Source organism: Leucopleurus acutus (assembly GCF_964270905.1).
Source record: "Leucopleurus acutus genome assembly, chromosome: 13".
NCBI classification, from domain to species: domain Eukaryota; kingdom Metazoa; phylum Chordata; class Mammalia; order Artiodactyla; family Delphinidae; genus Leucopleurus; species Leucopleurus acutus.
This window is the reverse complement of record NC_139155.1, coordinates 77,624,056-77,636,840: the sequence shown is the minus strand read 5'-3', so window position 1 is coordinate 77,636,840 and position 12,785 is coordinate 77,624,056. Positions and strand designations below refer to the sequence as shown.

The 12,785-nt window shown below is 33.5% G+C and overlaps 1 protein-coding gene across 2 annotated transcripts in view; it reads left to right on the top strand.

Moving 5' to 3' along the window:
* MED13L (mediator complex subunit 13L) overlaps positions 1-12,785 on the top strand; it is a 301,913-nt gene that overhangs the window by 158,187 nt on the left and 130,941 nt on the right. For both annotated transcript variants that reach the window (XM_082853249.1, XM_082853248.1), the window contains exon 3: positions 9,863-9,947. In XM_082853249.1, the coding sequence (XP_082709375.1) occupies positions 9,863-9,947 (85 nt within the window). The remainder of the gene's footprint in view (positions 1-9,862; positions 9,948-12,785) is intronic.

Below are 12,785 nucleotides of genomic sequence, written 5' to 3'. Positions count from 1 at the left end.
TTGTGTTTCAAATCAGGTTGTGTCTGAAGAGTGGAAGGAAGTATTTTTAATTTTTACTGCTCAATTGTGCCAATCTTGAAATCAGTAGTTGAGTCATCTTGATTAAAGTCATTGTCTTAGAGGAAGTTTATAAAATGTTTGTTTTGCAGTGTTGACGGATTTAAATATAAACGTTCTACCTGAATCACATATCTGGTTTTCCTCCTCTTTCAAAATTTAATTTTCTCCTGTGGTGATTCCTGTCCTAAGAATGTTGATCTTTCTTGTAATTTAAGAACACACAGCATTATTTTTTTAAAAAGCATGTGGCTGTTTAATAAATAATAGTAGCCTTATTTTAAAAAATCTATTTCAAATATGATGTATCTTTTTAAAGGAACATCATGTTCATTGAAGAAAATCTCTAACGTACACAAAGAGGTAAAGAAGAAAATAATTATTCCAGCAACCAAAGATAACTGTTAATTTTGATGGCTGTCCCTCTAGGCCTTTATTTGTTTACATGTATTATTAACAAAATTAAGAACATATTAATAGCTTGAAAGGGGAAAAAGTAATAATTACTTAAAAATCTTTGAAAAGAGTAGCAAATGGGGGCAAGTTTAGTTCTTAGAAGTCAGTAACAGCCATTGTGCAAGATTTCTTTTTCACTGTGTGACTATTAAAGTAACACTGCAGCCTGACTGTTTTCTGTAGCAGTTGTCTTTTGAAGGTCTTGTTCAATTTATCTAGAAATTTAGTTTTATGGTCTCCGTCAATTTAAAGTTTAGTGGCTTTACATGGAGTCCTGTGATCCATTGAAATGCTAACTTGGGTCATGTCTCAACTGCTACAGTGCTGTGTAGAAACCGTCATTAAAATTCTGGTTATCCTGCAACTGGCAGAGAACTCATGCTGTTAGAGATTCCTTAGTTAGACATTATACTGTTAAAATTTTGAATTACAACGGTGCTTCTGTCTGATGAATATTGTCAACGTTCACAATCATTTAAAGTGGCAAATAGGTCAAAACAAATGGAGCATTTTGATATATATATCTTCTATCTCTAATTCTTATTTGATTGATGAATTGACATTGGGATAGTTAAAATCCATTTCAACATAGATTTGTTAACTGATACCAAATATTCTACACCCACAAGCAAATCAAGGAAATCAGAACTCTAAGTGGGTTGAATTTGAATTAAGTAATAAGTCAGTCCATTTAGTTATTAATGACTTCAAATATAGATTTTACAAGGCAGTCGATGGCAACATAACTGTGATTAATCAATAGTGTTGTTATGTAATTGGATTTTTTATGGGTATAATGCTGTATTTCAGAATTAACATAGCATTATGCTACTTTGTTACTCAGTTTTTTTGTGAGTCAGTTTTAAGAAGACACTGTAAATCAACTATAGCCCAATTAAAAAAAGAAAAGAAAGCAGACACTTCAAAAATCTCTATATATTTATCTTTAAAATATTTCATTTGTTGCAACCCTTAAAATTAAATGGATAAATGATAAATTGATAAACGTTATTATAATATTTGCTTAGTACAATTCCTAGGTAGTAGATTTAATAGTTAAAAATAACAAAACTAGTGGGCTTTATATATTGCAGATAAAGGTTGAACATAAAGGCAGTGGGAAAATTATAAATCCTGGATTCAGAGCTGCATTATCTTTAGCATTTTGTCACTGAAATCTAACTGGCAAATAATCTCCTCGTTTCATGTGCCTGCTTTAATCTATTTTTGTTTCTGGAGTTTGGAGTACAATTTGATTTTCAGTAATTTTAATGGCTGAATAAGGAGTGCCATCCCTGAAAGTGTCCCTCCACCCTCCAGTATTTGCAATGGCCAATGTGGTTACTGAACTCAATGTTCTGGATAATAGGTTTCATTAGTTTTGATGCCTGAGGTAAAAAAGCAGTAGGTGGGAGCAAGAAGTGTTTTTGATGTCTAGACGTTCATTTCAGCTGTTGCTGCAATATGATACATTAAAAGGAAATATGTATCATAGCTCAGAGGAAATATGTATTCTTTGAAAGTAATTCTACTTTTAAACTGTGTAAGGCATGGTGACCTGAATTCTAAAAGCATGAGCTTGAATTTCTTGAAGGTTTCACAATCTTTATGCTCCTCCCTAGCCTATTCCATTCTCCCTCTTCCCATTTTTTTCCCCTTCAAGTAAAGTATGTCAGTTTCATTTCTCGAATTGGAAAAGATATCTTTCCATGATCTCTGCTGGGAAACACAAAATCATTGAAGTATATGCTGCTTTGATATTTTGCCATATTGACTTTTTTTTCCTGAACCTTTTATTTGATTTTTCTTTCAGAGAAGCTTATTAGTTCTGCAAGGAGCCATGTTTCGCAAAGTTGAAAGAAGTTGTATTACAATTTGTGATGATTTTGAAAAATTATTTGGGAACTAAGCAGTAATTAGACTGCTATTTAAATTTTCCTTTCTAAAACACTGTCTCTCTGCTAAAAGAAAACATTTATATAATACTTTTGCAGCTTAAATATTTGATTATGAGAATTACTATATTAAAAAAGGTTAAATAAGAGCCATTTAAACAAATTCTGATTATAGCTTTTGCAATTTAAGTGAAGTAACTTCAGTGCCAAAATAGTTTTTCTTTTTAAGTAGGCAGCTGTGGTAGTACTTAGTTTTATTTTTCAGTTTCAGTCTGGCTATAATTGACCACATAACATCAAGAGAAAGTTTTAATTTAGGAATTTATTTTGGTTGAGTTTTGCCAGTCATTTATTGTACATTCATTTAACTTCTCTTGTTGCTTTTATTTCCTGAGACTGTTAACAAAGTTTTAGAAACAATTTTCCATTATACCTAAGTATACACTATAGAGATAGTCTTCTTACTAATTTATAATCTTAAGGAGTTGATAAACATTTAAGTTGAAACTTGAAAGATCAAAAGAATTAGAAAGGCTTTTTTCTTTTCTTTTAAAGATGAAGACAGTTATGCCCTGGGGAGATTGTAGGTTTCATAAGGATAGGGCCCTGCACCTGCTGGCCTTCTTGTAAAACTTCTTGGCAGTTGTTATTCTTCTCTGTGCACATTGGAAGGGAGATAGAGAATTAAGTAGTAAATGCGCCTCATGTCATTTATAGAAACTTAACCTAGAGCAACTATGCCCTGACTCCCCTCCCCCCACCCCCCTCAAAAGAGGATACTTTCTGAAAAATCTCAGTATGAAGCAAATGAAGTGTTGGTTTAAATTATACCTTGGGAGGAGGATGTATCAGATAAATTAGTTAAAAAACCTGTTTCTGTGATTTCAGTTTTGTTTAACCTTTGAAAAGGTTACTTTGCAGCTATTTAGAAGACAATAATTTAAGGTGCAAATTGTGAATCCAAGGGGAAATTTAAGTGTTGAAGTTTGCCTTTCTAGTCAGTCCTAAGAATAAAAGGGGGATGGGGTAGTTTAACAACACAAGCCTTATGGAGAAGTGGTGTAATGGAAAGAGCATGGGCGATAGGCAGAAAAGTTGGATTTGAATCCCATCTTTGCTACTGATCCTCTTTACTGAATATTAAGGAGATTTTAGATTGAAGCTAATTCCAATGAAATTTGAAAAGTATGTGCACACATAATAACAAGTCAGTTCAAAACAGGTTTATGAATATCTGAAATGTCCTAGTCGGTGCAGTTATGAAAATAGATTGCTTCCCCTGAGGAGTTTAATTAATGGAATAATTTGTATATTTACTACTTATAAAAGTAGATATAAAATGCATTTGATCCCGTTAGCTGTTGAGTACAGATACATTTAAACTAGATTTTTGAATATATTATGTGACCTTGGGCAAGTTTAAGATTTTTAAGCCTTAGTTTTTTCATTTATAAAATAGAGATAAGAATAAACTATTGATCATTGTTCTTAGTTGTAAACTAAGAAAAGGAGGTGGTTAAAAGAATACTGAGTATTCACTTTTAGGATCAGTGCTCCAGGTTGGTCTGATGAGAAACTGGTGCTATCAATACCAAGCACTGGATGCTACAGTACCTCTGCTATTTGAACCTCAGGAAACTTGATCTTGTAGCCTCTCTTTTTAGTGCTGACAGAAAGATCTCTCCATCCACTCCCTTTTGAGTCCCTAGATCCATGGTCAAAGTATGGTGCCAGAGCATCTAGTAGTTAGGATATATATCCTTGTCCATATTGTAGGTGAATCAGCATTTTCAACTCCTGTTAAGGGTGACTGCCCATCTTCGTCCCCAACCAGAACTCATGAAATAGGCAGTTTGCCTATGGGAAGAAGTCAGGTACTGAGTGGCAAAAGTGGCAAAAGTGAATGTTTTGTGTCCTTTACTCTGTCTCATAGTGTTGTGGTGGAAAGTAGCACTCCCCCTCCCCTCCATTTATATGTAGTGCATGGTTCAAACTTGGTACATAAAGTCTTATAAAATGAGAAAGATTGTTTTCTGGGTAGAAAACTAACCTTGACTGTTTAAGTTATTTTACTTTCTTCTTCTTATTTTATTTTTATTTTTTATTTTTTATTTTTTGCGGTACGCGGGCCTCTCACTGTTGTGGCCTCTCCCGTTGCTCCGGGCACGCAGGCTCAGGTGCCATGGCTCACGGGCCCAGCCGCTCTGCAGCGTGTGGGATCTTCCCGGACCAGGGCACGAACCCGTGTCCCCTGCATCGGCAGGCGGACCCTAAACCACTGCGCCACCAGGGAAGCCCTCTTCTTATTATTTTAAAATAAAAGACTTTAAACATTTGATAGCAGTTCTGCCAAGTATTTAAAGTAATTTTGCCTCACAGTGGTTTTCAAAGTCTCTATTTAATTTTTGAGAGCATTCCTAATTTCTGTCCTGGTGCTTGAAGTATAACACAGCCAAGAACTGTTGGACAGTGATTATCGGCCAAATATCTATTATTAGACTCCAAAAATGTCATTCTAGATTTAACTTATTTTGGAATTTTAGAGATTCATTGAAATATACATCACTCTTGTATTTCTGGAAATTTTTAATGTGAAATAGATAAGAAATAAAGTATGGTCTGACTTATATTCCTTTCCACAAGTTTATTTGCTATATACAGATAGTAAATTAAAAGGGTTAGCATGTTAATGCATTATCCTTAAATCCATAGCTTAAATAATAGTATTTATTAGAGTGGTTAATCTTGGATCACAGTTGTTGACTTCTAGTAAATTACTGACTGCTTTCAAATCTTTAATAAAATATGTAACTTATGAAATTTTAATGTTTATATGAAGTCCAAACACTGTATCCTTTTTAATTACCTCTACTGACTTATTTAAAATTTTACTGGTTAACTTATAGGATAATTCATAATTTTTTTTTTCACCTTTAGTTTACTTTTCTTAAACAAGAGCTTAATGTAGTGGGATCTGTTTTACTTCATGTAATTACTTTCTTCCTTGTTTTCATTTACATTATTTCCTAAACTTTTTAATACTATATGAGGTAGATATAAGAATTTAATTATTTAATAATATTAATAAAGGTTCGTTTTCAAATTAATTTTTAATATTTAAAAACAAAAATATTTTCCTGAATTACTTTGTTCTATTTGTATTATAGGAATTCACATAAAGTACATAATATAAATAACAGTATATTGTGTTGTTGGGGAGGAACACTGTGGTCGGGTCTGCGGTCTCTTTTTGCTTAAACTGTTTTTTTGTTTTTTGCTTTTAATAATTTATGAGTGAAGGTTAACCAAATAGACACCAATCCTTTGGGTAAAAACAATTATGTTTAGAATACATATTTAGAATAGGAGTCCTTTTAATTCACACCCTGTTCTCATTTTTAGCACTAAAAATGAATTTCAAAAAATCAATGTAAGCATAATCTAGAACCTGCCCCCCCCAACCCCCATCCACCTCTTGCCCCAATTTCTCATGTCCCTTTGTTATCAGCCCTCCTCCAACCACCCCCATCCCTGGAGACCATTGAGCAGTTTACGTTACCTCATTTACCTTTGCAGGAATGTTATGTGCATGAAATCTTATAGCATGTGGTCTTTTGAGTATGGCTTTTTTCACTTAGCATAATGACATTCATTCATGGTTTGAGTGTATCAGTAGTTCCTTTTATTTCTGAATAATATCCTGTTATATGGATTTTCCACTGTTTGTCCTTTCCCCAGTTGAGAGACAACTGTTTCCACTTTTTGTCAATTATGGGGGGGTAAAAAAAAACAAGTAAAAACATTTGCTGAAGTTTTTCATGTGAACCTGAGTTCTTATTCTACTTGAATATATACTTAGGAAGGATATCGCTGGGCTGTATGTAAAGTGTATGTTTAACTTTAGAAAAATTGCCAAAGTCAACTTCCACAGTGACTGTACTAATTTTGCATTTCTGTTAGCAGTATAGGACAATTCTAGTTACTCTGTATGCTCACTAGCACTTAGTATTTTAAGTTTTTCTTTTAAGCCATTGTAATGGGTGTTATCTTACTGTGATTTTAATTTGCATTTCCTTAATGACTAGTGATGTTTTGAGCATATTTTCATGTTTTTATTTACCATTCATGTATCTTTTTTGGTGAAGTATCTGTTCAAATCTTTTGTCCATTCTCTAAAAATTTTTCTTTAATTTGTGTTGTTTAGGGATTATTTTTCAAGAATAGCATCTTCTGAATACAAGTCCTTGTCAGATATGTGATTTGTAACTGCTTTTCCCCCATCTGTGGCTTATCTTCTCCATAGCTTAATGTAACTTTTGAGTGCTTTTTAAGGAACTGAGTTCTTCATACTGATGAAGCTCTTTTTAACAGTTTTTATTTATGGATCATGCTTTTGGTGTCGTATCTTTGAAGTCTTTGGTTAACCTCAGCTTATAAAAGCTTTCTCCTATATTTTCACAGTTTTATAGTTTCAGGTTTTGCATTTTGTTTTATGATCCATTTTGAGGTTTTCTGTATGGTGTGAGAGGTAGGGTTTGAGGCTGAGTTTTTTACATTGGGATATTCATTAAATCCAGCACCATTTGTTGAAAAGACTGTTCTTTCTCCACTGTATTGCCGTTGCAAGCTGTGTTGAAAATCAGTTGACCATATATTTGTGGGTCTATATCTGGACTCTATTCTGTTCTATTGATCTGTATATCTGTCCTTTCTGTAGTGTACCATATTGTTTTGTTTATTCTAGCTTTATAGTAAATCTGGAAATCAGTTGGTGTAAGTCTCCCAACTGTAAGATTTAGATCCAAGGATTTCTTGGGTTTTGGTGCTATTATAAATGGTACTCAAATTTTTAAAATTTTCTAATTATTCATTACAGTTTATAGAAATATGACTGTTTTGTATCTGTTGACCTTAACTGACTTAAACTCAGTTTTAGTTCTAGTAGCTTTTTTTTTGTTGATTCTTTAGGACTTTCTAATAGTCATGTCATCTGCAAAAAAAAAGATCATTTCATTTCTTCCATTCCAGTTAGTATGCCTGGTACTTCTTTTTCTTGTATTGGCTGAGGCCTCCACTGTAATGTGGAATAAGAGTGGTAAGAGCAGACATCCTTGCTTTGTTTTTGATATTAGGGGAAAATAGTCAGGGTTTTAACTGTAAGTATGATGTTAGGTGTGGGTTTTTTGTAATTGCTCTTGTAAGATTATTTTTCAAGAAAAAATTTCTAAGACCTATTTTAAAAATTGTTAAAATCAGGATAAAATCATAATGGTATCTTAAGACGGTGATGTAATTGGCATTGCCTGTGCATGCTCACATTTGTTTAGTATTCCACATTGCATGTCTAGACAGTTATAACCCTTCAACATTTCAGTTAACAAATTATTTAAGGATCATTTGAGGAAGAAATAGAGCTCTGTTGTTTGAGAACTTTCCTTTGACATCTTCTGTTAAGGTCAACGTAGCGCCAACATTAAAAAATAATATCATGAGGAAACAATCAGATGACAATGTGAGGTATTCTATAAAACAGCTAACCTGGTTTCTTCAGTAAATAAATGCCATGTTTGAAGAGAGGAGATGAGTTGTTGCAAATTATGGAGACTTAAGAGATATAAATTGAGAGGTAATTGATAGACCTTGTTTAGATTCTGATTTGATATATAATGAAGTACTTGGGAGTGGGATTTGCCTCAGAATATATGAAGAAAAACAAAAAGAAAGAAAGAAAAAAGGGTGGTTAAGCAGATGACACAATGTTGATAATTTGGTTTAGGAATTTATTTGAGGCCTGTTATTCTATATTAAAATATGTTTGAAGGTTTTAATTATAAAAGTTTTTTTTTAATATGCAGAATGGGTGTCACCAACTTGGAAGAAAATCTTGGAAAGATGAATGGGACACTTTTTTCATAAATACTGCATCACCAGTACTCTTTACGGCACAAAAGACTAATATGTAGAAAAAACTGTTACTGGTGACTGATTTGAAGAGTAATTCAGAAGAGTTGGACTTTGAATGTTGATGAAGTTTTAGGAATTTTTAGCGTACATTAGGAAATAAAAGCTAATTAATATGGGATGTTCCTTTTATTGAAATGTTAGCTTGCTTTCTCACTCAGGAAAGCTCTACCCCAAAGATAAATGTGTGAAAATAGAGATTCATGATGCCTTTAGAGGACTGTAGAAAATTTTTGGATGTTTTGTCTTGAGCAGAGATAATGTATTGATAGCAGGAATGTTTGTTTATTTGCTGTACTTTATTTCCATTTCTCTAGTTATAAATAATATAAAATGTCTCTGAAGAGGTTAATTTGGAAAAATTTGGTAGGTCATGATTAGCCACATAGGAAGATAAAGAGTTATCTGACATCCCAAGAAAAAAAATATTTATCCAGTTTTATCATTTAAAAAAAGTCCTGTAGAGAAAACCCTTAAATGTAACTACACTTTTTTGAATTCTTTCTCATTGGAAAATAAGGAGAGATGCATTTTGAGATGTCAGTTGGTGTAGTAAATGCATTAAAAATGCGTTGTGGATTTAACATGTGTTTCAATTCTCTGTCAAAATTTTCTCTGGTGAGTACTTTTGTCAAGACACCAAGTAAAAGGCAGAGGAAATTTTCTTCTGCAGATGTTTGCATCCTTTCAATTTTTTGCTATGTTGAAATGAACTAATATAGTATAGAAGAAAATTAACTATCTTCTCTAGGGCATTTTATAATTTTTACATATGAAAAGAACATTAGGAATACATGAAACATTGTTAGTCTGTTGGATTCTCTTGTGTTAGAGTTACTTGTGGCTCTAAGTAATGCTACAACATATTTCAAAGGCAAATATGATGCTTCCCCAAATGTTAAACATTAATGAAATCATGAGTTCAGGAAATAAATTTGATGTTATATTAAGATTTAATTTTCTGACATTCTCCCTATAATCATGTCCTTAAAATCATATTCACATACTGCTTTCAAAACATTTAAAGAAATTTGTGTAATGTCATTTTTGGATATTTTTTCCTGGTTTTCTCTCTTAAAATACATATGGTAACCTTTGTATTAATTTGTGACATTTTGTTACTTTAAATAGAACTTTAATAACAAAATTAGTCTTTGTGACATTATTAGGTAGAAAGATTAATTTGAGAATTTTGGATGATTTCAAACTTTGAAGAGGCAGGTTGGTAAGACCTTTATGTGGGGGGGATTGTACCATGCCTATATTTCAATAACTGTAAAATCAAAACACATTATTCCCTTCTGTACATAAGTATCTTATGACTTTGGGCAATTATTTAACTTCTTTTCTGTGTTTCAGTGCGATTTAATCTACTTAAATTAGCTCATTAACTTTGCTTTAGAAAAATATTTTTAAAGTTTCTTTTATTTTTATTTGGATGCCCTGCTTACTGGTTCATTTTTTTGTTTTGCTTTGTTTTGTTTTATTTTCAGTTGTGGAAGAAGGACTCTGGGAAAATGGCCTTTCCTACGAATGTCGGACGCTGCTCTTCAAAGCGATCCACAATCTGTTAGAAAGGTAAGAGAAGGAATATCATCACGGTGGTTTTGACACACCCACGTATAATGCTAGATACTCAGAGGGTTTCCTGTAATTCTGAAAACACTTTCACATACAACTTTATAAAAATGTATATAAATCTCTTCTTTCTTTTTATATTGATACAATTTCAAACTTAGAGAATTTCTAGGAGTGGCACAAAGTACTCCATATATCCTTTCACACAGCTTCACTAACAGTTTTTCTTTTGCCCAGTTTGCTTTATAATTTGTGTGATTCCTCACCCTCTCACCCACCCTGCTTTTGCACCCAATGTGAATCATGTGTGTGCATGTGTGTGCATTCAGATTTATTCCCTTAAACGCCTGAGAGTCATTTACACACTTGAGATTCTTTTTCTGTAACTCCGAAGTATTTAGGTGTACATTTCCTGAGGACAAGGACATCCTCTCCTATAAGCCCAGTACAATTATGAAAATTAGGAAATAAAACCTTGATAAAATGCCATTATCTAATCCATAGTTCAACTCAGATGTTCCCATTTGTCCCAGTTACGTTCATTTTAGCTTAACTTCCCTCCCCCAAGATTAGTAGTAATCATGCATTATATTTAGTTCTCATGTCATTTTAAATCTAGAAGAGTTCCTTAACCTTTCTTTTTCTTTCTCAACATTGACATTTTGGATGAGTTAAGGCCATATGTTTTATATAATGTACCTCAATTTGAGATAGTTTCCTCATGATTAGATTTAGTTTATGCTTCTTCAATAGGAGTACCATAGAAATCATGTTGTGTCCTTCTCAGTGTATCGAAAGAGGAGGCCCATTTGTTGAGCCTCTCATTATTGACGATTATTAGCATTGATCCCTCTTGTGAGTGGTGTTCTGCCAAGGTTCTCCACTGTAGATTAATAAGTAACTATGATCTTTGTTATTTCTGTCTTTGAAATTAATAAGTAATTTGTGGCCAGATCCAGTGAGATTGTGTAATTATCCCATTTGTTATGAAATTCTGAGTCACTTGGTTAAGCTTCTATTGGTGGTCCTTGTCTCTATCAGTTATTACTTGTATGACTGTAATGTCACCATTCCTTCTATTTGTTGGCATTCTTTTGTAAGGAAAAGATTTTCAGTTTCTGCCATGGATTGATTATCTATTTCTCTTCCTCCCTTAATCTTTCTATCTATATAAATTTGGAAAAGAGGGATTCCTGTTCTACTCAGTGAATTATAATTTATCACTATCATTTAATTTGATGCCTAAGTACTTGCAGATTCGGCCGGGGGGAAGCCCCTTCATGAGGGCTCCTGTGGTTTTTTGACCTGTCCTCATCATTGTTTGAGCACCTCCTTACTTGCTGGCATTACAATATGTCCCAGGCTCTGGATGGTGTTTTAAGGGGAGGTATAGATGAGAAAGAATGGATTATTTAAGAATGTCTATGGGAAAAACTTCGTACTTCCTTCCCTGAGTTTATATATAGTTCTTTTAGGTGATCAAAACTGGAAGGACATTCTAGTACCTTTAAGTTTCTTATCCAAGCTATTATCTAGGGTAATATCACTGCTTAGGATTCTTAAGTTACAGTTAATAAGTTGTCATAATTTAAGTCACTCAGAAAGACCTTTCCCACCAAATTTATCTATTTTTCATTCTGAACTTTTGTTCCTGCTTCTGTGATTTGGAGTAGACCTAGAGGCTATCTGTTACTAAGGCAGTATATTTTAGAAGCACTGATTTTAAGAGTTGAGTACTCTTAAATATTCCAGATATTTGGCAGTTCTTTCTCCCATTGCAAAACAAAACAAAACACACGTATACACAAAGTCCCTTCAGGAAAATGTGGAAAATTTACTATTTCCATAATTCTGTGCCAGAATAAAGCTCTTATATCTGTATAGTAATTAATGTACCTTTAAACACAGTCCTTTTAACATAATTTTTTTAAATTAATTAATTAATTTTATTTTTGGCTGCGTTGGGTCTTCATTTCTGCGTGCAGGCTTTCTCTAGTTGCGGCGAGCAGGGGCTACTCGTGATGCGCGGGCTTCTCATTGCGGTGGCTTCTCTTGTTGCGGAGCACAGGCTCTAGGTGCATGGGCTTCAGTAGTTGTGGCTCGCGGGCTCAGTAATTGTGGCTCGCGGGCTCTAGAGCACAGGCTCAGTTGTTGTGGCACATGGGCTTGGTTGCTCTGCAGCATGTGGGATCTCCCTGGAGCAGGGCTCGAATCCATGTCCCCTGCATTGGCAGGCAGATTCTCAATCACTGCGCCACCAGGGAAGCCCCAATAATTTTTTAATGTATATGGAACAAAGTACATATTTTTAAAAATTGTAGCTCACTGTGTTGTTTTTTATATCATAATTCTTTTCAGAAAAATATTAATGAATTTGTGATTGAATTGTATTCTTTTTAGTATTTTGTGTTTTAAATGGTAGCATGTTTCTTTGTTGGAAGAAAATTAGAAGAGCAGAAAAACTGGGAGAAAAGAGAAATGCAGAAAATTAATTCATTCTGTGCTCATGTATTCAGAGTTTATGATAGAAACTGTAGTCTAGGTCAGATTGAATTATTATTTTATAAGAAAGTTAATTGTGTCATATGCAGTATGTCATGCAATAAAGCTTGAGATAGTTCAGAAGAACTTTGGGTTGGGCCTTGGTTTGATTTCAGGGTCTGTTATTTGGACAGTTGCCCTAACCTCACAAAGTCTTAGTTAATGCCCTTTAAGTTAAATGTAGGATACTATGCATCTTGAGCTTTTGTTAGATGTTGTATATGATGCCTGCCACATAATACTTGACCTATTTTCAATAATTATTAATTCCTTTTCCCCATAAATTATTATTTTGCG